At 38.4% G+C, this 26,447-nt stretch overlaps 1 protein-coding gene across 4 annotated transcripts in view; it reads left to right on the forward strand.

The window, feature by feature from the left end:
* Window positions 1-37: 37 nt before the first annotated feature.
* Window positions 38-26,447, forward strand: part of Det (baculoviral IAP repeat containing deterin) — a 28,088-nt gene continuing 1,678 nt past the window's right edge. Inside the window, exons 1-5 of one of the 4 annotated variants that reach the window (XM_076205088.1) lie at window positions 38-263; window positions 9,347-9,504; window positions 11,286-11,688; window positions 18,950-19,059; window positions 24,869-24,986. In XM_076205088.1, the coding sequence (XP_076061203.1) occupies window positions 9,488-9,504; window positions 11,286-11,688; window positions 18,950-19,059; window positions 24,869-24,986 (648 nt within the window). In that variant the 5' untranslated portion in view covers window positions 38-263; window positions 9,347-9,487. Of the gene's footprint in view, window positions 264-297; window positions 338-9,346; window positions 9,505-11,285; window positions 11,689-18,949; window positions 19,060-24,868; window positions 24,987-26,447 lie in introns of those variants that run through there. The other 3 variants (XM_076205087.1, XM_076205090.1, XM_076205089.1) reach the window with 3 other exon arrangements.

Raw genomic sequence — 26,447 nt, forward strand, 5'->3', positions numbered from 1 at the left:
TTTTTTTCCTTTCCAATTCCTTCATGTGTTCGTTGCAATCCACAGATGGCAGCACTATACATAAACAATTGTTTGAAATCGGACGTGGTTATAATTTAAGAGCCCTGATCATTACTATTTTAAGAAAACTCTATATTATAATAACAATGTCCAAGGCAAAGGATGAAATACAGTTTGATGTGTCCTTAAATACTGTTGAAAAAAGACTGAAAACTTTTAAAAAATGGCCTTTCGCCAAGTCGTCGACCTGCAACAAGGAAAAGGTAGGTTACTTTGGGCTTTGTGAGTTGTGATGGTGTTAAATATATCCTTCACTCGCACAGGTGAGAAATAGCAGGTAGGCTACGAGGTGAACTGTGAGTGGTTACCGGAGTTAATATAAATTAGCAGAGGCGTTCGGTTTCTGTGTGTAACAGATAAAGATATGTAATATAAAGATTATGTTTGACATCTTCGGTCAAAAACTACGCCATTGAGTACAAAGAACTATCAGATGACTCATACCCAGTGTCCATGTGGGATGAATACTGTAGACGAAGGCTGGGTCATTACTTGAAACTAGGTCAGCTGCATTTGATCAGAGCTTGGTAGCTTGGCCATAAATGAGGTTATTGATAATTACAAGGATCAAGGATTACAAAATGCAGAATTGAAAGTAGATTGGAGGGCTTGTATATGAATGCATGTGAAACTTTGAACAGTATATAATCATGTCAAGTTTTCAATGTTGATTATGTTTTTTAAAAGTAAATCGGTAATTTCAGCCTAGATATGTATTACTGGAATGAAAAAGAATGTTACTAACCTTGACCAGTCGATAGATATCCCATAGGGTTAATTTCCACTAGGTTCTGAGTTATTGCATTGATTACTGATTGATCATGGCAATAAATGACAATCCCTTTTGTATCTAATATAATTCAGTATTAGACTGGGGAAGGTAGATGAAAGGTGAGCATATTCATATTGCATTATAAATAATATCAAATATGCAACATTCAGCTGCTAAGGTAGTTTATGGTAGAGAATCTGTTGTGATGTGGGATCTATTCCAGTATCATGCAAACACCGTTAAATTTGTTCCTATTTTGCACTTGAAAGATCTATTTTGACCATGGAGTGATTAGTTTAGGAGCTATTGGACAACGTAAATTTCATGTTAAATAGTTGTGCTATTGTGATTCTAGAAATTTACCGCATGCCACATTAGAATGGTCATTTTCCTCCCATCCTGTATACAATGTTTTCTGATGCATGTAAAACTAAGAAATATGTACTCTAATATAAACTGGGAAATGAAATTAAACTAACAACATAATCTAATTTAGTCTAACCCAAACCACCTCAACTGGTTATAGTGTGGATTCCAATTATTAATTGAAATGGATGGATGCATTACTGCAAGGGTTGTTAATGCCAGAAGGATTGACTGGGTCCAGAAACAGCCAAACCTTACTTTATAGTATATGTTTTGGTTTTGATACTTGAAGATGGTTAGAGGTGATACTTATAGCCATGGTTTTCCTCTACAGTGTCGAGAGCTGTTCCCCCAGTGTTGAAGGTCTACCAGGTCTGGTAGAGAATTTGTTGCCACTCAGTGCTGTTTTATATGTATGTGGTACAGGGGGCCCATCTGGTACAATAGTCTTGAAGCTGTCCAGTTGTACCTTGAATTCCTCAACCTATCCAGAGTAGTCTTGAATTTTTCTTGGGAGACAGTTAAATAATTTTGGACCTTGACAAGACCATCTAGATGCAAGAAGGGTTTTTATCCTGGTATATGCATGGGTGGAGGCATCATTGTCCATATTTATGGCCTGTTCTATGATTCACCTATGGCTGTGGCTTTACTTCACTTGTCTGGAGGGCTGGGGGAGGGGTTGCTAGTTGTTATAGGATTTTGCACATGTAAATTATAATGCCCTATTTATACCTGCTGTGAATATACACCCAGTCTTTCAAGTTTTTGCCAGCAGGACAGGTTCTTTAGTCTGTTGATTTGTTTTGTGAAGGACCTTTGTGGTGACTAAGGGTCTCTATATCATTTGCCTTTTGAGGAGACCACAGCTGGCAACAATAGTAGAGTAATGGCTACATGAGACCTCCAGAATAGAAAGTGGAGGATTCAACCCACAAGTGTTGTAGCCTTCTTTACTGTTTCTGTAAAATGATGGTCAAATGTGCCTTCATCACAGAGATGCCCAGGCACTTAACATGAAAGCAGTTATAATTACATATAATTGAAAAGAAAACTGTGTGTGTGTGTGTGATTCACTATGGTCTTGGATCATGTGTTGGACTCGTGATCGACAGCTATTTTCCCTACCGAAAGAGAGCTCAGAGCTCATATATGACCAATCTATAGGTAATGCTGTGACCTTACATGCACACACACACCCATGAGAGTTGGAGTAATGACTTGCAGCACAGCGATACTGAAATCATTTCAGTACCAGGCGGGTTTTGAACCTGGACTGCTGTAGTGGTGGCCAGGAAAATTAACCACCGCACCATCGAGTTTGTGTGTGCACGTGTATGTGCATGCGTGCGCGTATATTTACCTAGTTGTATTTTATGGGAAGAGAGCTATGCTCATAGTGACCCGCTTTTGTATCTTCCAGCATCCAGTTTGATCTTAGATTCTTGTATAGTTTTTACACTCAATGTATCCTCATTCAATTTGTTCCAGATATCTACCACTCTGTGTGGGAAGCTATTCTTTTTCAGATCTCTTCTGTAACTATCCTTTTTAAGTTTCTTTTCATGTCCTCTTGTTTTTCTTTTATCCCACTTTAGTAAATCATCTTTATCAAGGATTTCCATCCCTTTCATAATTCTGTAGATGTTTAGTAAATCTCCTCTTTCTCTTTGTTCCAGGGTTGGTAGTTCGAGTTTGTCCAATCTATGTATGTCAATTTGGAGAGTGTTGGTGCCATATTTATCATTGCTCTTTGATTTTTTTCTAATTTCTTTGTTCTTTTTTGTACTGGGTGTCCATAATGTCACAGCATACTCCAATCTTGGTTTTATCAATGTAACTGATATTTTCTTTACCATTTCTTCATCCAAGTAATCAAAGGGCATTTTCATTGATCTTAGTAAATTGAAAGTTTCTCCGACAATTCTATTGATATGTTTGTCTGGTGCCATGTCATTGCTAATAGTTACTCCTAGGTCCTTTTCCGAGTTGACTTTTTTTAACTTCCTTTGTACAAATTTAATATTGTCCTGATATTCTATTTTTACTTTTTCCAAGTTGTTGTTGCAACTTGGAAAAAGTAAAAATAGAAAGGGACACAATGGGAATGGATGCTAAGAGGTTATATGAAGGAGTGATTGTGCCAACAGCAATGTACGGAGCAGAAACAAGGAACATGAGAGAGGAAGAGAGGAGTTTGAATGTGTTTGAGATGAAATGTCTGAGAAATATGACAGGGGTTACTAGGCTAGATAGAGTGAGAAATGAGGAGGTGAGGAGGAGAACAGGGGTGGAAAAGGAGCTGGGAGATAGGGTTGAAGAAAGAGTGTTAGGATGGTTTGGACACATGGAAAGAATGAGTGAAGAAAGATTAGTAAAAGAAGTGTGGAAGTGGAAGGAGTGAATATGAGGGAGTGTCCTAGGATGAGATGGATGGATGGGGTGAAAGGGGTTTTACAAAAGAGAGGAAGAACGGGAGAGGACAGAAGATAGGGGTGAATGGAGAATGGTTGTGTATAGATGAGGCTGTGATGCATGAGGGGGAGTGGGTGGGGATGGGGGGTGAGGAAGTGGAAGTATGTATGAGAAAAAAATTTGATGCAGCCCGAAGGGATTTCTCCCCGTCTTCTCCTTTTCTGCATGTGGGGACAGAGAGGGGTGTCGCTGAATTTATGAAGCGGCCTTGCTATGGATGTGCTGTGTCTTGCGACACTGCTTCTGACCCAGGGCAGTGGACAGGATGCAGGGATGACCCGTCATCCAGGAGGTGCCAAGATATGACGGTGGAGGGGAGTGGAATATTTGGGAAATGAAATGGGTGGGAGTGATTTCTATGCCTTTTGCTTTTTGGCTACCCCTCGTGTAAGGGGGGAAAAAGCCTTTGGTATATGTATGTATTTACTTTTTCCAAATTCTATTATACCACTTCACACTTTTGACTCCATTCCCAAACTTTGTCTAGGTCTTTTTGTAGTGATTTACAATCTTCTTTTGTATTTGCTGTCTTTAGTAGTTTTGCATCATCTGCAAAGAAGTTATATAACATTCCACACCTTCATCCATGTCATTTATATATATGGCAAACATTATTGGAGCCAATATAGAACTTTGTGGGACTCCACTATCATTTCTTCCCAATTCGAGTTCTTGTCTCTAAGTACCACCCTCATTTTTCTCCTGTTCAAGAAATCTTTCATCCATTCCAATAACTTTCCTTGTACGTGTGTGTGGGTGTGTGTGTGTTTGTATATGGGTGTGTGTTTGTATGTGTGTGTGTGTTTGTATTGGGATGTGTGCGCGTGTGTTTGTATGTGGGGTGTGTGCGTGTGTGTTTGTATATGGGTGTGTGTTTGTATGTGTGTGTGTGTTTGTATGTGGGGTGTGTGTTTGTATGTGGGGTGTGTGCGTGTCAGTTTAAGTTATAGTTTGCAGTTTATTCCTGGTTTTGCATATAATTTAAAAGAAAATCTGTATTTACCTAGTTGTATTATACGGGAAAGGAGCTACGCTCATGGTGCCCCTTTATATCTTTCAATATCAAGTTTGTTCTTAAATTCTTGAATAGTATTTGCACACAGTGTTGCCTTATCTAATTTATTCCACATAACCACTCTGTGTGGGAAGCTATTCTTTTTGAGATTTCTTCTATAATTATCCCCTTCGAGTTTCTTCTCATGTCCTCTTGTTTTTCTCTTGTCCCATTTTAATAAATCATCTCTATATAGGACTTCTATTCCTTTCATGATTCTGTAGTCAGTAGATCTCCTCTTTCTCTTCTTTGTTCCAGAGTTGGTAGTTTGAGTTTGTCCAATCTTTGTTTGTATGTCAATTTGGAGAATGGTGCTATCTTTGTCATTGCTTTTTGTATTCTTTCTAATTTCCTTGTATTCTTTTTAGTACTGGGTGTCCATAGTGTCACAGCATACCCCAATTTTGGTCTTAATCAGTGTAATATTTTCTTGACCATTCCCTTGTCCAAATAGTTGAAGGTTTCTATGACTATTTAATTGATATGTTTGTCTGGTGACATGTCTTTGCTGATAATTACTCCTAGGTCCCAATGCGAGCTCACTTTTTTTATTTCTTCACCAATTTTATAATTCCTCAATATTCTATTTTTACTTTTGGTTTCCCACTTTTGACTCCATTTCCAGATTTTCTCTAGGTCTTTCTGTAGTGATTCACAATCTTCCTCTGTACTTTCCTTAGTATTTTTGCATCATCTGCGAAGAAGTTCATATAACATTCCACACCATCCATGTCATTTATATATGATCAGAGCCAATACTGAACCTTGTGGGATATCACTTATAATTTCTTCCCAGGTCAAGTATTTGCCCTAATTACTACCCTCATCTTTCTCTCAGTCAAGAAGTCTTCCATCCATTCCAATAATTTTACTTCTCCAATCATTTTACTTTAATACCACCTATTGATTCCATTTTTCTAATTAGTTTTTTTGTGGTACTTTTTTCAAATGCTTTTTGTAGATGTAGAAAACCTCAGTCTGGCCATCCATCCCCCTCCTGTATTATTTCTATTAGTCTCAAGTAGATGCAAATAAAGTTTGTGGTACATGATCCTCCTTGTCTAAATCCAATTTGTTTTGGATTCAGTATATTTTTTTCTTCCAGATGTTTAAGCCATATACTTTTGATAACTTTTTCACATATTTTTGCTATTGTGATTGTAAGGGAGACTGGTCTGTAATTAGTTGGATTTTCCTTGTCCCTTCCTTTATATATTGGTACAATATTTGCATTTTCCAGTCCTGTGGTACCTTTCTTTTTTTGAATGAGTATTTAATTATCTTGTATATTTTGGCCATCAACTTGTCTATGTGTTCTTTTAATATCCAGTTTGCAATTCCATCCAGACCATGTGATTTTCTGACATCAAGGTTTTTTTTTATTTGGTCTCTGGTTTCATTCTGTGTTAGTTATTTCTTTCATCGGGGGATATCTTTCTGTATTTCCTCCCAGTTTTGTGAACTTTCATTTATGAATACTGATTTGAAATGTTTGTTCATAGTTTCAGCCATTTCTACATCTTTATATTCATAATTTCCTTGGTGCAGTCTTACTCTTTCTTGTCTTTTAATTTACCATTTACATACCTGTAAAATAGTTTAGGTTCCTTGCATTTTTTTTATTTTGTCCCTTTCATAATTAATCTTTTCATCTCTGCATATTTTTACATAATCATTTCTTAGTTTGATATGTTTGTCACTTACTATTTTTTTTTTCCCCATCTTTTCCAAGCTTTCTCTCTTCTGTCTTTAGCCACACTATATTTTTTTTTTGTACCAACACTTAATGTATACCCTTTCTTGTTTCTGTTTTGGTAAATATTTGTTTATTACCTCATTGTAAATTTCTTTTAGTGTATTCCATTTCTCTTCCATCTTTGTCTTTTTATTTAAGAAATTTTCTCAATTTGCATTTAGAAAGAATTTTCTGAATTTCTCAAAATCCATTTTGTTGTACATTAGTCTTCCTTTTCTATGTTTATAATTTCTTCTCAAATCCATTTATTCTTTTAGTTTGAACTCTATTAGTACATGGTCACTCTTCCCACTTGGGGTTTTGTAATCAACTCTGTCCACAATTTCAGGCTCTGATGTAAGTATTAAATCTAGTCTCAATGGTTCCTCATTGTTTTTGTATCTGGTATTTTCCTTTACCCATTGAGTCATTGTGTATTCAGTGGTCATATCCACTAGTATGTTTCCCCAGAGGTCTTCTCTACCCTTCACTGTCATTTCATCCCAACATATTTCTTTTGATATAAAGTCACCCATAATTATTATATTTCCTCCTTTCAGTAGATTAGTTAGTACATTCTTTGTTTCTTTGTGTCTTTCAACAGTTTGGAATGATTGGTAAATGTTCAGTTTTGCACGTGGGCACAATATAGCAATAGAAAATTAATTATTTTGTAAATTATAATGTATCAATGTAATATGCAGTTTTGTGGGCAGAAATAAAAAACAAAAATTGCTAAAACAGATTTCGTAAGTAAAGAAGTCACGCCGGATGAATGGTACACCATATTTGTTATGATAGATGCCAACGTTGAAGAAATGAAAGGATGATGAATTGAAATTCGCCTAACCTAAACTAACCTAACCAAACCTGTGTTTAATAAAGCAGTACCTGCAATTTATAGGTCATCCGGATTGTCCTCGTCGTCGTTGTCGTGGGAGACGTTGGCGGGCTTTTCAACCACTCAGATTGCAGGGTATACAAGGTTCTTGGAGCTTGAAGGAATGCATGGATTTCAGCTCCTTAGCATTCCTTCAAAAAAATGTACCTTACGAGGTACTGTTGGAAGTACCGAGGCCATGATGTCCATCTTGTAACTGACGTTTCAAGTAGACTAGCAGACGACAAACACTTGATAGACGATGAGATGGTGTCCCGATCCTATACTACTGACTTTGTTAGCAGATTTGCTTGTAGCAAGGTATTTTTTATTTTCATTTCCGCCCAGAAAATCATATATTACGTTCATGTATTATAATTTACAAAATACAGGTAAACGTCGACTTACGATGGCCGCGACTTACGATTGTTCGACTTTACGATGACGACGACGACGATATGATAATTTAACCCCTTCCATACGGTGCCGCACACGTATGCGTCATGAGGAGCAAGTGGATTCGCGACGATGCCATATCGGCGTCTTGATTATATTTATTGTAGTCGCCCCTGTGTTTTTACATTCTCTCAAATGATTCATTCTCTGGTTTTCAAAATTCGCGGGTGAAAGAGAGAACGATCAATATAAGCGGTGACTATATTTTATGATGCGAGTATTATTACGTCACGTCGTACGGCTGGCATTGGCTGCTGCCCGCGAGATTTAAGTCCGTACTGAAAATACATATTATAGTGTTTGAATATGGTAAAAAGGATAAAAATAATTAAATAAACTACTGTACATGTTTAATAGGCTATATTCAGTATCTCTGGTGGTTAATATACAGGTAGGCTAGGTACAGTGACCACGGAACAGAGTGGGGATCGACTTACGATGAGATCGTCTTACGATGGCTCTATCGAAACCTAATGCCATCGTAAGTCGACGTTTACCTGTATTTAATTTTCTAACGCTATATTGCGCTGTGCAAAACTGAACAAATACTGAATGATCACTCTGTCCAAGGCTGTGTTTCGGGTGTACATACTACAAATTTTCTACCTTTCAGGTTACTGTTTTCAACTTTAATCATAATCAATTCCACATTGTTTTTTTCTTTCTGTGATCTTGGTCACATTTAAGCATTTCTTAGTCAAAACTATTATTTCACCTTGTTTCTCCATTCTATTTTTCATTCAGTGGTTGTATAGACCATGTCCCACAATGTTTGGTGGCAGAGGACTTTTTAATTTCATTTCTACAATTCCCATTACATCTGGTTTTTCTAATGCCAGGTAGTTATTTAATTTGTTCAGTCCTGAAATCATGCCATCTATGTTGGTATAACCTATTTAATTTTTTCTTTTCTCATCCTTTTCGGTCTTAAGTTTCCTTTTTTTTTGATAAACCATTTTCTCAGCCTCAGGTCCAGCACTCTAAAATTTTTTTTTTTCAGTCCCCGTTCTTTTTTCATTTTTACGTTTGCTTCATTTCTAAGTTCCTTTTCTTTCTCTTCATCGCACATTTCTTTTTTATCCATACATTTTGTAATGTTCACTATTTGCTAACTTTGTTGTTTTAGATAGTTCTTCTATCATTTGAGACCTAAGTTTTAATTTTAATGGACTATACATTTTTTTCTTTTTTTTTTTAGTATTTTCCCATTTTATGCAATTCCTGTATTTCTATGCCCATATCCTGTCCCTCTTGTTGAATCTCCTTCAGAATTGTGTGTGTTTGTGAGAGAGAGAGAGAGTTATAGTTTTCATTTTATTTCTGGTTTTATAAAATGCTTTTCCTAAAATTTTGTCATATGTTTACTATTTCATTTGATGTTTTATAACAACTATAATCTGCCCTGCCTTAGAACTTTATTTTAACACCATACTTTATGAACTATATTAATTTGTTACCCAAAAATGTAACTTCTGAACCTTATTTATATTGAGCTACTCTTCATTTCTTGCTCAACATGTGTTACATAAGTTTTATTCACTGTCCCAGTTGCAAACAGATTAACATGTTTTGACTGGTTATTGATGCAATAGTTTAGGTGGAATACTGGACAACAATTTGAGTATCTTTGTCAAGCGGAGCTTTGGAGGGAACAACTACCTATATTCCTGAAATAAGTCACAGAAGAGGATGACATACAAAACTGAGTAAGTAATGTATGCTTTGCTGTTGTGTTGTAATTTTTTTTTTTTTTAAGATTTGCGTACTTAGGCATGTCAGTATGGGTTTTTCAGAAGGGTTGTAACTTCATCATTAGTAAGATGAGATTTTAGGCTTTTGTTTCGCATAATACTGGGTGATTTTATTCAGTTTAATGGGCAGATGTACTTGATGGTTTGAGACCTTTTTTTGGCTAGAGTAGCTGAATAGAAGTGACAATCTGGAATAGAAAAATGTAAGGTATGTTAGTTTTGAAGGAATTAAGGAACTGCTACACAGAACTTGGAGGAATATTGTATTTCATCACCAGTAACCAATTCATGAGGGTAGTAGAAAAGAGGGGGAGTAGAAGTTAGAAATTATATCAGTTATGTATGTATGTGTATATATATATATATATGCGTAAATAACCACTAGTGGTTATTTACGCATTTGTGAACACACGCTCCTAGTGTTTTTATTGCATATATATATATATATATATATATATTATAATATTCATTTGGTCTTCAGCAATAAAAAGAATGTTGCATGACTGGTTCATGGGTGTATCACTAGTCCTCAAAATATTGACTGCATAATGCTTATGAAGGTGGGGTTATGTTATGTCATTGGTTCAATGTGTACATGGATGGAGTGGTATGGGAGGTAAATTACAAGGATGATGGGCAGAGGATTGGAGGTGGTTAGTAAGAGTGGAGTGATGTGGGAAATGAGCCAGGTGTTAGCAGATGACTACACATGTGGCTGAGTCAGAGGAGGGTCTAATGCTGCGTCCACACGGTCGAGCTGTGCCTGGCAGACTTTGCCCAGTAAGGGCAAATCCACAGACTCTGCCCGCGAAGGTGTCCACACGGCTGACGATGGTGGTTGGAGGTTAGTTGGCCGCAAGCATAGGTTAGGAGTGAGTAGTTCAGTGTGGTACGATAACCATGGTTCCTGCCATAATTGGAAAGAAGGAAGCACTTTACAGCATTATAATTGCTGCCTGCATTAAAAAGAAAAACAAGAAATCACGGAGACATGTCTGGTGCCGAGAGTGGTTACAAAGACGTGATTTAACGGGAAGCTAATTTCTTTTTCACATCTCACTCCTGCTTATTGTCTGTGCTATGTGCTTCAATGCTGCAGCACGTTTGTCTATTTTTATAATCAAAACCCTTCACATTCCATAAACATTCCTGAACTCGGTATAAATCAATCAATGTTACGGTGTCTTGTCGAGACCAGTACAGTATACACTAGTACTAGGTGCAGACACAGTGGTAAGGTAACTTCGGTCTGTACTGAGCGGGTTTGCTAACTTTGATCGCACCTCACCTCGTGCGTTTGGCAGCAATATCAGCCCTCCATCCACTGCCCGCAAATGGTGCCGGGAACGGACAGTTTGATGGTTTGCCCGGTGAAATTGCCCGTTGTCGAGCAAAGCCCTCGTGCTTGGCGGACAGTGCTCGACCGTGTGGACGTGGCATAAGGCAGTTCATGATGGAGTTTGGGAGGGTATGTGAGAGTATGTAGTTGAGATATACAAAGGGTGATGGTGGCAGTGAATTTGAGGTAGCTAATTTGTAAAGAAGAAAGAAAGGCTAGGGGACGTGAATAGTTTTAAGTATTTAGGGTAGAATGTGAGTGCATGCCTTGGCTGGCTTCCTCCCTTATAAGGGGAAAGGAGCCTTTTGGTATATATTGTTTTTAATAGCTAGTGTGTATATGTTTGTAATTTAGCCAAAAAATGGTTGTCAATATACATAATACTGTGTTATTTCAGTAAAACATTTTGCCTGAAAGAAATCTTGGATATTCTTGAACAAGAAGCAATTGCAGCAGAGGAAGAATCATTTGATCCTGTGGGTGATACTTATTTGCTGGATGACATAGGTGATAACGGTGCAAGAGAAGTTAATGGTTGGAGACCAGAAACACAAGCTGAAAGAAATCGGGGAAAATTAGAAACGCATGCAGGAACTTCTCAGTCGTGGGAAGGACCAGCTGTAACATATCCAGAATGGGAAGCACCCAAAGAATGTGCAATATGGGAAGAGCAAGGTGAAAATTCTCGTGATTGGGAAGCATCAGAAGGACCCTCTAGAGTATGGAGAGATCCAGAAGAGTCATTCATGTCAAATGGACTACACACAGCTCATGATGATCATGAACAGGATAACAGTCAAGTAAGTGTTAGTGGTTCGTGTGAAGTAGCACAGAGGCTGATAGATCAGCTGGTGATTCTTGCTCGTAAGAATGGATAAAGAAAAATTTGACAGCTCCTAGAAATATGGTGAAGAAATTATCCAATAGTTTTTTATTTTGTTTTATTTTTTATTTGAATGTTCATGTGAAGTATCAGAGAAATCAGTTTGTGAATCTTGAAGGAAAATAAAGATTGACAGCTCAGAGTAGATACGATAGAAAAAAGGCCCAAATTAATATTATTTTTATTTCCTTTTATTGTTTATTTACTTGTTATTCATAAATAAAATTTTGTTAATGGATCTGCATTGATTGAGGCTAACAGTTGCTAGTAGAAATAATTGAATATTTCTGGGGTGGCTTTATGGTAATACAGAATGACATGCAAAAACTAAAAGTGAAACTTAAACATTTTGCATGAGGTAATAGTCACAACCATAAGATTACTATATGTTATACAGCAGATATGTATGGCCATGCTGATCAACTGCAAATAATCTACAAGATAAAAATTGTTGGCTGCTCACTATCGAGGATTGGTTTAGGTACTATTAGTAAAACCATTGGTGCTAGTGACAGAAAATTTGAAAATGATAAGCTGTGTTGATAAAATACATCTCAGGGCAACAAGATTTTCACCTTGGGATACATCGGAATTCAGTTTCATTGACTTTTAAAAAATCTTGGATGAGTTGAAATACCACTAACACTGCCCACTTATAAAAACTTACTACGTGTAATTAGAAATAATTGTTCCTGTAAAATTTCCTGTTCTGATTGACAAGAAATATATAGCAGGCCATCTGTTGTTAGATACAAAGTACTGGGGATTAGAAGATGATAAATATATCATTATCAGCCACTTCATCTAAATAGAGAAGTGATTAATGCTCAGTATAGATATTGGACTATACTCTTCAAACACGTGTCACTTATAATGGAGTAGGCATCAAATAATGCATACTTACATTTGAATTTATATGTAAAGATCCAGGTAACGTCCAGCATAGCCTTGTTCAATATATTATGGATGTACACTTTAGTAGCATTGAATAATGTGGAAAAGTCTGAATAGCAAGTTAAGTAATGTATGCAAGTGAATACAAGTTGACCTCAGGGCTGTATGAGGAAGCATTACATCAAGTAATTTTATCAATAACAGTTGATTATACAAGGATATTGTGAAGTAAGTTATAAGATTTTCAGCTCCAAGTTTCAATTTGTAAAATGACTTGTTGATGCAGGTTTTTGCTTTAGTAATATTTTTGTATTTTGAAATGAATATTCTATGTAATGATTTTAATCATATGGTTATTTTGTTATACATTGCCATCTGAAAAACATGTTCATTCATTTTTGTGGTTTCAAAATACACTGTGAATCACATTTTAGTGTCTTTTTCCTTCTAAGTAAAAACACCTGCATCTGAAGAAGTTCTGAAACTAACCAATGAGGATGGCAAGGCATGTGTATGAGATGAGTAAGAGATGAAGTGGTTCAGGGTAGAAGGACTGGGTGATGAGACTGAATAGGGACCAAAGAAAGGAGGGTGAGTTTGGACCAGTTGTGCTATCTCTCTTTAGCTTTGTGTTGGGTGGGGGGGTTGCTTGTTTCTTGATTGACATATGTCAGTCTTGTTCCCCTCCCATTCACAAGATTGTTTCAGTATTTATATTCATTACATATGAAGCCCCCCACCAATTTGCTTACTTGCTTATAGAAGTCCGTCGTAGACAACGATGACCTCATTCCATGTCTTGATTGATGATAGATGAGTAGAGATGTGTCAATGTTTTGGTGATTTCATTCAAAATTGGTTGGTGGCTTATTATGGTCAGTGGACTTATTGATGGTTAATTAGTCCAATTTTGGACTTGCATATACGACCACAAATGTTACAAGGGAAGTGTCCTGCATTTTGTGGAGCATGACGCCGAAGACGTCGTTGTTCTGCAGTCCTGTTTATATTGGTGGTCAGTTGTTCACTTCCTTGGTGGCAGATGTTACGCCAACCTTGTCTGTTGGAGGCCAGATCTTCAAGATTTAAAGGAGTGATATCACATTATTTAATAATAATGTGATATCACTCCTTTAAATCTTTTTGGCTACCTCCCTTGGAAGGGGGAAAAAGCCTTGGTATATGTATGTATGTATGATATCACATTTTTTCAAAGTAGTTTTCATGTGATCTTTATATCTTTTTTGGGGTTTTCCTACTCTTTGAGTACCTTCAGCTAATTCACTATAAAGTATCTTGCGGGGGAGTCTGTCTGCAGGCATTCGGATGGTGTGACCCAACCATCTAACTTGACGCTGAGATATAATAGTTTCAATTGGGTCAATGTGTACTGTGTTACGAATTTCTGTATGTGGAACTCTATGCCACCACTTCACACCCAGTATACATTGGAGGCTGTTGGTGTGAAAAGCCTCCAGTTTTTTCAGGTGACATTGGTACAGCACCCATGACTCGCATCCGTACAACAGTATGGATAGGCATACCGCTTTATATACAGAGATCTTGGTGGTGATGGTGAGGTCTCTGTTCATGAAAACTCTGTGAGATAGCCTCCCAAAAGATGTAGAAGCTAGTTCAATCTGCTGTTGCACTTCACTTGTGAGATCATTTGTGCTTAGGACAGATTCCAAGTAAGTGAACTCTTCTACGTTTCTTGGAGGCTGGTTGTTAATAAGGAATTTGGGAGCAGGTGATTGACACATATTGAGGACTTCTGTTTTCTGAACATTAATGGCTAGTCCTGATCGAGAATAGGCTTCAGCTACAGCATTGATAGTTTGTTGTAGCCCATTTGGGGAAGAGCTAACAAAAGCTGTGTCATCCACATATTGCAGTTCATGTATTGCCTCTGCGGTGACAAGTGTCTTGGATTGCAATCTGTATAGGTTAAATAGACTGCCATCTAAACGGTAAGAGATGTGGACGCCATCTGCAGGGCAGATGTTCTGCTTAGCAATTGTCATGACTGCTGCCACAAAGAGATTGAAAAGGATGGGTGCAATGACACATCCCTGCTTTACGCCAGTTCCTACAAAAAACGGATCTGATGTTGAGCCTGAGTTTATTACTCTGGCCATTGATCCATCGTGGAAGGATCTAAGTACTGCCAGGAAGGTAGGGGGGCAGCCAAACTTCCTCAGTATTTCCCAGAGCAGGGTTCTGTTGACAGTGTCAAATGCTTTGGCTAGATCAACAAAGATCATGTGGAGATCTTGTTGTTCAATGGCCTTTTCTTGGAGTTGTCTAGCAACAAACACCATGTCTAAAGAGCTTCTTTCTTTTCTGAAGCCACTCTGTGATTCTGGTAGAACCTCTTCAGCAATGTGATCGAGGAGCCTGAAGAGAAGAATCCTGGTAAGCACCTTGCCAGATGTTGCAAGGAGGGAGATGCCTCTGCTGTTGCCACACACAGCCCTGTCAGCTTTCTTCTTGAATATGCTAATAATGTTGGTGTCTTTCCATTGTTGTGGACAGCAATTAGAGGTCCAGACTTTCTGGAAGATGTTGTGCAGGCAGTCAGTAATAGCATGCCCACTGTATTTGAGAATTTCTACAGGGATGCCATCCGGACCAGCTGCCTTGTTTTTTTTAAGGCATGTTACTGCTTTATGCACTTCCCAGTGAGTGGGCATGTTATCTAATTCTGGTAGTAGTGAGGGAATGTCTGGGAGTGTCAAACACAGTGGGGTCTGTGGGATTGCCCTTGTTTAGGAGGTGTTGGAAGTGCTCGGCCCATTGGTCCGGTATTTCTTTTTTATCTGTAATAAGTCTGGCTCCGTCTACACTTCTAACAGGGCAAGTTGAGTTTCTTTGTGGCCCATATGCTCTTTTTATGGCACTATAAATCTTGCTGGTTACCTGTATCAGCAAATCCCCCACCAACACCCACGCTTATATCGTGGGTACTTAACATGAGAGGCCACAAAGCTGATCTATTCAAGATCAGCATTGCTCTTCAGTATGTCCTTGCAAAGGCACATGCACACTACGTAGATCAAAGAACAAGTGTTCCACAATAGACTACCAATATTATATATACTTTACCAGGCTTCCTAAGAAATCAACGCAGCAGAGAAATCATTTCCAAGACTTTCCTACTTTCAGGTCACTACCTTGCATAAAAACAGTACCAACACAGATTTGCCCTGTTAACAGACTCCGGTTGTCCCAGATGCAACTACCACACTGTCCTACACTCAACTCTTGAAGACAGTTACATAAAATCTCTTCTAAAACATGAGAAAAACTGGTGGCCATGGCCATTTTCCTGAGGGCTACAGGCCTCTTGCAAGAGAGAATCAGGGCAATAGGTTGATTCAGAGACTGGTTGCTACTTGCAGAGGTAGAGGTGATGGCAGTTTTAACCCTGCTGCCAGCTAGTTGAACCAAGGACATGGTTCATTAAATTCCACGATACAAATTCCTCTGTAAGGGGCACCATCCTAGCCTTCTGATAGGGGATGTTTTGCAACATTAAACCAAGTCGTTCCTAAATTTATCAAATGAATATGTACACAAACACACACACTTCATTCTTTTTCTTCATTCTCCCACCACCCATATAGAACTCATATTACCTGCAGTTTGGGAACCACTGGTTTAGATGAAAGAATATGAGGAAATATGGAAGTGCTCAGGTATGGAAGTAGCAATGAAGAATGTAATGTATATATGTGTAGTGATAAATGAGAAGGGATGTTTGAGTTTTAATAAAAATTTGGGTTGGTGAGGGTAGTGTGGTTAATGGAATAAGGCAGTGACAGTGAAAAAGGAGTATTATTTTGTTGGCAACAACCAGTTCTTTATCTGAACTGAAGATGTGTAAAAGTGATGAGTGCGAGATTTGAGAATGTAATAGAATGAAAGGATAATATAAAGATAACTTGAAAAAGTTATCAACATTCTCTTGAGTGGAGATTAGTCATAAACAAATGCTGCATGATTGGGTTTCTCTTCTTTCTTGTGTCCTTGCATTACAGGTAATTTGTTACCAAATTCCAGTAAATAATTTATTACTTCTGTTGAAACTTGTAGCCACATGATGGCCTACAACTGTTTCATCCCATGGATCTAAGTGGAAAGTAATATTGAACTTGTGTGTGATGTCACAGGCTGAGAAGGGGGAATTGTTCTTTTATGTTGGATTTTACGTGGAAAATAGACCTTGATATTTTATTTATTTTTATATATATATATTTTTATTGTATGTTATTTTATAATTATTATTATTTTTTATTTATTTATTTTTATTGGGTTCTTGAGTGGTTGCCCCATGGTACTATCTCCAGGTGGTAACGATAGGATTTCGAGGTGATTCACTTTTATGTACTTCCAACAGGACCACATTGTAGAGGTGCTCATTGATTCCATGTTATTTGATTTTTTTTTTTTTTTTTTTCATAAGAATTCAAATAGTTTTAAGTCTGTAATTAGTTATGAGTTGAGAATACAGTTGGCATTGGAGATTTTTAACTGGATGTACTTAACTGCATTTATGAGAATTTTAGATGATTAACCTCATTTCAGAATTCTATTAATCTTTAACACCTCCTTGGATTCAGTATTGATTTGAAATTTGGTCAGTTTTGTAATAGTGAATTTAGTTTGATGTTTTATTTAAGTCCTATATTGCAAGGGAAGGAAGTTTGTTCTGTTTTGTCACCAATAACCAGTACTTCAATCCTTGGTGACAATATCATGGTTTAACCAGTTATTTTTTTAGATTAAGTTTTCTGTGATACTTCATTATTGAGGTTTTGGGAGTGTTCTCTGCCATGGGAAAAATTACAAAGGTTTTTTGGACAGTTTATCATAAAGTGACTACATTGTGAAATTTGAGTTGGATTTTCAGCAAGTGATGTTTTATAGTGTATTTTCTAAGTGTATCTTCCAATGATTGAGGTTGACCTTTCATGGGTCTGAAGTGTTCTTCTCCAATTGGTTCATGTAACTAATTCTTGATCCCTTTTCCCTCACCCTTGTCTCTTTTTCTCCCTTACTCCTCTTATTTCCTCTGTCTTCCTCCCCCACTTTCGCCTCCTTTCCCTTTCCTCTCTCTTTGTCCCCCCACTTCATCTAACTAATAATTTCCAACTGAAAAAACATGTATCTTACTTCCTTCAGAAATCTTGGATGCCCTCTGTCAGGTACTAGTGTTGTCTAAGCCCTCCCCCCCTTTAACATTTGGTACTGATGATTTCACCTCAACACAATAGATTCTTATTTTAATACTTTATATCTCAAACACAAATGTTGCCATTTAATTATCAGGATGTACCATTAAATAGGACTGAGAAAATGGGAATAATCACATGGTTATAAGAGTAGGAAGACTTGGCATATATGTAAGGTATTTCAGAGCAAATAATACTTGTAGTGGAAGTTTTATCTAAATTTTACTTGTATATTAATTTTCTAAAAGAGTTGGAGGTTCCATGGGAACAATTCATAGGTAAAAAGATAGGTATATTATAAATTTAATCAGATTTTATATTGGTGGTGGACTTGCCATGCATACATCATTCTGTCACATCCTATTATTTTTCAAATGAAACAACTTGGGTATACTTTAGCCCACTATCACAATATTAGCTTAAAGATGGATGCTTGATGGTTATATTCACCACAGTATAGTGTGCACAATATGCATTGAAATAAAGTAACAAACACAATGTTAGAACTGATGTGGATGATGCGTAATGTTATACTTGTCTAATGGAAGTAGCTAAGACATTTGAGCACTTCAGTCGCATCCATCTGAGAACAATTTAAACTTAGTAATTTCTTTAAACCATTAAGAGGAATATCCTATCCCAAAATTGGCTAATTCAGACATAAAATGAGGACCTATTGTCAGTTCATGAGTACTAAAGATATTGCTAATGCTCAGTTATTCATTATTGTTGTTATTGTTCTTGCCACCATTCATTTTGTTGTTTGGAATTTATTTTCTGGTCAAATTAGGGTTTACTTGTATTACCTGTGTAATCAGATGATGAATTTTTTTTTGGTTGCCTTTCATATATATTTTCTTTAGGTGTGATTTTTTTTCTTTGAAAAACATCCAATATTTTTGGTATCGTCATTTGAACATTTTGTCAAAGATATTTCTTATTGACTTGGCCACCCCTTGGTAATGGTGAAAGGGCCTTTTTTGTATATAGATTTCTTATTGTCTTCCATAAAGGTGGAATATTTTTTTCAATGGTACTATAATCTTACAGATGGCAGAAGCTGGTTTTCACTTCATTGGAAACAAAAGGGAACCTGATTTGGTCTGTTGCTACGTTTGCTTTAAGGAATTGGATGGCTGGGAAGAAGGGGACAACCCATGGTAAGCTAAAGCTGTAACAATTCATCCATAATTTTCCATACCACTTCTTGGATGTAGTCTGTGCTAATTGGAATGAGTTGCATGTACATATTTACACCAAAAAAACTTTTCTCCATTATAAGGGGAGTGGTCGTGTCAAACTGTACACCTTCCCTACAACCCTTCCACAACCATCCAGAACCCATTCATTTATTTTTCCATCTTAGCACCTCGTACATGAAAAAAGATCCATGAACTTTACCACACTTTTTGGGTCAAGACAATGCAGCAAGACATTCAAGACATTGCTGACAAGAACTTCCCTTTGAGTCATGTCATTTCCTCATCCATTTACAACTACTCTTTATACACCCCCATTTACACTCTCATTCTTGCATTCAGTGCTCCCTTCAACTCATCCACCTACCATATTCTTTTTCTCACTTTCACTCCATTCACTTCTGTTTTCTACACGTTTGTGTTTCCTCAATTATTCTTTTCATACATCCATACCATCCCAGCACTCATTGATCAACCACTATCTGCCACCTTTCCACCCCCCACTCTCTGCCTTCCTCCACATTTGCTTACTCGTTCCATTTTTTGTAACCCTTGCCATACTTCTTAACAAATATATATACATGTACCAAGGGCTTTTTCCCCCTTACAAGGAAGATGGCCAAAGTCAAAGGCATAAATCCACTCTCACCCATTAAGAAGATACTTCTTAACACTTCACCTAAAACTTGTTTAGGATCTTCCTTTCTTCCTCATTCTGATTCCAAATCTCTGCTCCATACAGTGCCATGGGCATATCAATTCTATGTTACAATCTCTTTGCATTCATCCTCTTATTTCTCATAGCACTTTTCATTCCTCTCAGACATGTACTTTCTTCCCTTACTCTTATAATTCACCTCCACTGATTTATTACCTACTATGTACAACCCCAGGTACTTGAAGCTCTCTACTTCTAGCCTCAGGTCCTCCAAATTTACTTCCAACCCACCTCCGCTGCCATCATCCCATGAACATGTCATTACTTTACTTTTACTTTACTTTTGCCCACATTTACTCAATAAAGGATTTGTGGGAAAATCTTGTTTCAGCTGTAGTGTTCCTTAGGGAGATGGGACTGCTCAACCAGAGAGTCTAGGGAATGACAACCAAAACAACAACAACCACTCTCCATTCCTCTCGCATAAGCATTAGTACTCGCATAAAAACTTTTGACTACCCTTAAGACTTCTCTCATCTCATATATCCACAATACATTCCACAATGCCTCCTATGTCAAACCTGTAAAATGCCTTCTCCAAATCCAGAAAAAATCCCTTTGCCAAAAACTTCTTAATGTCTTACTAAAAAACTGAAAAAGAATAATCATGAACTATGGGCCCTCTACCTTTCCTAAATCCACACCTCTCCCAATTATTGTTTTACCCTGATCCTGTCAATTAACGAAGAATACCCAGACTAGAGCATACATACATATACCAAAGGCTTTTTCCTCCATAAAAGGGAGGTAGCCAAAAACAAAGGGATAAAAAACACTCCACCCATTCCATCCCCAACATACTCCACTCCCTTCCCTCATGTCTTGGCACCTGGATGACAGGACATCCCAGCATCTTGTCCTATGCCCTGGGTCAGAAGCAGTGTTGCAAGACACAGCACATCCACAGCAAGGCTGCTTAATTAAATCAATGACCTCCCTTTCTGTCCCCTCATGTAGAAAAGGAGAAGATGGGGAGAAATCTCTACCGGCTGTGTCAATTTATTTCTCGTACTCCCTCACCCCCATCCCCCACCCACTCCCTCTCATGCATCACAGGATCATCCATACACAACCATTCTCCATTCACCCCTATCTTCTGTCCTCTCCCGTCCTTCCTCAACAGACATTCCCCTCTTTCCCAATGCCCCTTTTACCCTGTTCATCCATCTCATCCTAGGTCGTCCCCTCATGTTCACTCCCTCCAATTCTGCCTTCCACACTTCTTTTACTAGTCTTCACACATTCTTTCCATGTGTCCAAACCATCCCAATACACTTTCATCAACCCTATCACCCATCTCCCTTTCCACCCCCATTCTCCTCCTCACCTCCTCATTTCTCACTCTATCTAGCCTAGTAACCCCTATCATACTTCTCAGGCACCTCATCTTAACCACTTCACTACGGGACTTAAATCTCGCGGGCAGCAGCCAATGCCAGCCGTACGACGTGTCGTAATAATACTCGCATCATAAAATATAGTCACCGCTTATATCGATCGTTCTCTCTTTCACCCGCAAATTTTGAAAACCACAGAGAATGGGATTCAGGGCACATTTGGGAGAATGTAAAAACACAGGGGTGACTACAATAAATATAATCAAGACGATATGGCAGCGTCGCGAATCCACTTGCTCCTCATGACGCCTATGTAGGCGGCACCGTATGGAAGGGGTTAAACACATTCAAACTTCTCTCTTATATTGCATGTTTCTGCCCTGTACACTGCTGTCAGCACAGTCACTCCTTCATACAATCTCCTCTTAGTATCCATTTCCAAAATATCTATTTCTTGTTACACTTTAATCCCCCAAGGCATTTACTCTCATCTCTCAATCGACATTCATACCCAAGTATCTAAAACTATCCACTTCCTCCAGTCTCTCTCCCTTAATAATCACTTCCAGTCTGCTACCACTTTCTCCCCTTGTACATCTCATCACCTTACTTTTACCCAGTTGTCTTCAACTTCCTTCTTTTGCACACCTTTCCAAACTGTCACTAACTTTCCCCAATCCCTCCTCTGATCCTGCTACAAGTGCAGTGTCATCAGCAAACAACAACTGGCTTACTCTCACTTTTCTCCATTTTCTTTAACCATCTCCAATCCCTGACCCACTACCCTTGCATTTACCTCTCGCACCACCCCATCCATGTATAAATTGAACAGTCAGGGCAACATAACATATCCTTGATGAAGTCCCACCTTTACCTCAAACCACTCTCTCCATTTCTAATCCTAACACAAGCTCTACTATTCTAGTAAAAACTCTTGACTGCTCTTAAAAGCTTTCCTCCTCTCCCATATATCTGCAATACCTCCCACAGTGCCTTCCTGTCTATCCTGTCGTAAGCCTTTTCCAGATCCATAAAAGCCCAAAAAATATCCATACCTTTTCCTATAACTTATGTCTTACCACAGAAATCTGATCTCTGCAACCCCTGCCTGTCCTAAATCCGCACTATTCCTCACCAATTACTCCCTCTGTTCCTCTCCTAATCTTCTCAATCAAGACCCTCCCATATGCGTTCCCAACTACACTTATCAAGCTGATCCCTCTGAAGCTACTACAATCACACCTCTTTTCCCTTATAAAGTGGAACTATAAAGGCACTCCTCCAGTTCTCCAGCACTGTACCCTCTCTTAAACAAACATTGAATAACCTCACCAGCCAGTCCACTATCATTGCACCTCCTTTTTCAGACATTCTGCATGACATCCATCCAACCTAGGTGCCTTACCTACTCTCATCATCTTAACAGCTGGTTTCACTTCATCATTACTTATTTCTCCATTTTCCTCACTCATCATGGTCATTTTCTTAGTGCTTCCCATTAACTACCTTTCCCTCACTGTCATATTTAGCAACTCCCTAAAATACTCTGCCCATCTTCCTCTTGCTGCCTTTTTTTCCATTATCATCTCACCATTGGCACCTGTTACCTTTTCTTCTCTACTTGATTCACTTCCTTTTCCTCTCTTACTTTGCAAAACATTTTTTTATTACTTTCAAAATTTTCTGTCATACTCTCACCCCATTTCACATCTGCTCTCATCTTTGCCTCCTTTATCTTATGCTTTACTTCTCTTCTCTTTTCTTTGTACCTCTCATATGATTCCCTCATCCTATTTTGTAACTAATCTGTTAACCCCTTCCATACGGTGCCGCACACGTAGGCATCATGGGGAGTGAGTGTATTCGCGAGGCTGCCATATCGGCGTCTTGATTATATTTATTGTAGTCGCCCCTCCATAATGACATTCTTTCTAATTCTTTTGTAATCGCATTTTCTATGGTTATCAAAATTCACGGGTGAAGAGAGAACGATCGATATAAGCGGTGACTATATTTTATGATGCGAGTATTATTACGACACGTCGTACGGCTGGCATTGGCTGCTGCCACCGAGATCTAAGTCCATGACGCCTACGTGTGCGGCACCGTATGGAAGGGGTTAAAGCTCTCTTCTCTTCTACAACCTTGTTTGCTTCCTCATCCCACCATCACTACACTTCCTTCTATTTCCTCCTGTCCTTGTTCCACACACCATCTTTGCACACCTTGTGACTCCCTCCTTGAACCATCCCCATTCTGCCACACCTAGTTCTACTCTATCCTTCATTCCCTCCCACTCCTCACTCAGCTTCTTCTTATACTCCTTTTCTTTTTCATTTAAGCAGTTCACTCTAAGCACCTCCCTACCTTCTGTCCTTTTTCTCTTTCTTCACCTATCGTCCACTCTCAAATTACCTTCCAAAAAATGGTCTGATATTCCCCCACTCTTTCCCCTTAGAACATGTACATCCTCAACTCCTCCTACTATACTCGTGATTACCACTATAGTCCATTAATGCTCTATCTACCACCCTTCCATCCACCACCCTCTCCCATATGTACTTATGCTTGACTTTCTTCCTAAACACTGTATTTACAATCATCAACTCTAGACACATCTCTACCATTAACTCTACAACAATTTTTTCCTTGGAACTCCACACTTCCCAGCCACTCTGTCTATTGGTTCATTTTCTATCCTAGCATTAAGGTTTCCCAATACCACTACATTGGCATTCTCCCTAATCCCTCTATGCACTCATTTAACCCCTTCCATACGGTGCCGCACACGTAGGCGTCATGGACTTAGATCTCGGTGGCAGCAGCCAATGCCAGCCGTACGACGTGTCGTAATAATACTCGCATCATAAAATATAGTCACCGCTTATATCGATCATTCTCTCTTCACCCGTGAATTTTGATAACCATAGAAAATGCGATTACAAAAGAATTAGAAAGAATGTCATTATGGAGGGGCGACTACAATAAATATAATCAAGACGCCGATATGGCAGCCTCGCGAATACACTCGCTCCCCATGACGCCTACGCGTGCGGCACCGTATGGAAGAGGTTAAATCCATCCAAAAACCCTCTTTCCTCAACACTCTTCTCACTACCAGGCCCATAGGCACCAAGTATTTCCACTTGAGTCGTAAAAGGCGACAAAAAAGGGACAGGGGATGGGATTAGGAGTCCTACAACCTGTAGCCCCAAAAGGGGACATTCCTAAAAAAGAAAGAAAGAACAAATGGAACTATTCTCAGAAATCATGTCAGGGCCAAATAATTCCAATGGAAAAGAACATCAAAATTCTAACCCTCACATATGACCCTACTTATGACCTTTAGCCCACATGTCAAAGCTCAGACAGTGAAAATTAACAAGAAAATAAATCTACTAAAATCCATAGCAAGTACAGGCTTTGGACATTTGCAAGAACAGCCCCCACCAAATTCCATTTAACTAGTACGAGGAAGATGGTTCTATCAGACACACACCCATACCTTTTCCCCCCCTTTTCTTTCTTGTTTTACTTTTTCATTTTTATGGGTTAAATCCTAGTGATGGCTAAGTTAATTCCTTTATGTTGAGGTGTGTCATAAATGAAATAAAAACTTGCATAGATTGAAATTAAATGCTTTTGGACTTGAAAATAAGAATTTGGCATAAATGTAGATACAAATAATGTGAAGGAAACTATTTCATATTTGCAGGGAGGAACACAAGAGCCATGCTTCTTATTGCCCGTTTATAAAACTGGCAAAGGAGGATGAGCTATCAGTTCAAGATTCATTCGAGTTGGAGATGCACAGAAATAAGAATTTATTGTTGGTAAGTTGTGGATGACCTTTGGGTGTATGTGTGTTTGTATGTGTATGGGAAGCTCACTGGTGGAGCGGGTTAGATTATCACACTTTGTGACAGAGGTCATCAGTGGAGGAAGTAAGTCCTGCCTGGCATACTACAGGGTGCAAGTGCTATTTGAGGACATTTTTAATATGTTAGATAAACAACAATATCTTAGCAAACAATGTATATATTTAATTCAAATTGACACAAATATCCTTCATGTTACTTCTTTATCCAATTATTCTATGAAACCACCTTTGGCTTCAATGACTGCTTCTATTCAGGCTCGAAACCATCCACAAGTTGCAATTAAGTGTTCCCTATTAATTTTGGATATCACCTGGACAATGGTGGCTTTCAGTGCAGCTATGGTACTATGAGGATGGCGATTAGTCTCCCTTTCAATGATGCTCTACATGTAATAGTCCATAGGATTTAAATCTGGCAAGTTAGGGGGCCACATGGTCGTAAAAATTCTCTGATAACCAATCTTGTGTTACAATGGCTTTGTGAGAAGGTGCAGTGTCTTGTTGAAAGACATATGGCCTTCCATTGCATACTTTGTTTATCCAGGGCTTAACAACTGTTTTAAGAACATTAATGTATCCAGCAGTATTGACCCTAAGACCTTGTGGGAAAATGTAAGGTGGCATAACATGACCTTCAATGCTCACAACTCTTAAAACCATCACAGTAGCCGGATATTTGGTGTGCATCACCCTGGGTACGTCAGAAGGAGATGCACCTGTCATTCCATCTGTTTGTTTTCTGATCTTGGTCAAAGTTTTTTTCGTCAGAGAAAAACCAAAGCATGCCATGTTTGTGGGGATTTTTCACATTGTTCAGCAACCATTTTGAACATATGAGACGGTTTTCCTGTGTCTGCCGATATGAATTGGCCTTTCCTCATTACATATGACTTGTATCGAATATCCTGATGTACCACGGTTCTGATAGTCCACTCTGATACCTGGAGTTCTTTGGCGATGGACCTCATTGATCTTCCGGGATTCTCATCGATGATGTTTTGAACATTCCTTATAAATTCTGGTGTTCTCACGGTATCAGAGCACTGCGATTGCTTTTTTTCTTTTTGCTACAGGAGAAATGTTGCCATCACATCCCTCTAGCTCCAACCGAACCTTATGAACAAATGATCCGGCAACATGTAAAAAGTTACTGATTTTTAAATCACTATGTTTTGCAGCTAAAGCAACAATGACTGCATGTCTTTTCATTTCTTGGGTTAACATCTTCCTCTGACTGGGTTATCTGAAATAAAATGATTTGGTTGTGTAGTGAACTTAAAACAATGTCCTCAAATAGCACTCGCACCCTGTACATTGAATTACCCTGCAAGGGGGCACCATCTTAGCCTTGTGTGAGAGAGGAGCTTAAGAATCAAAGCAATTAGTGTGGGACAATATCTGTCACCATTTTATG

The sequence above is a fragment of the Oratosquilla oratoria genome, chromosome 21 (assembly GCF_046742065.1).
Source record: "Oratosquilla oratoria isolate Oo_2021 chromosome 21, ASM4674206v1, whole genome shotgun sequence".
In the NCBI taxonomy this organism is placed as follows: domain Eukaryota; kingdom Metazoa; phylum Arthropoda; class Malacostraca; order Stomatopoda; family Squillidae; genus Oratosquilla; species Oratosquilla oratoria.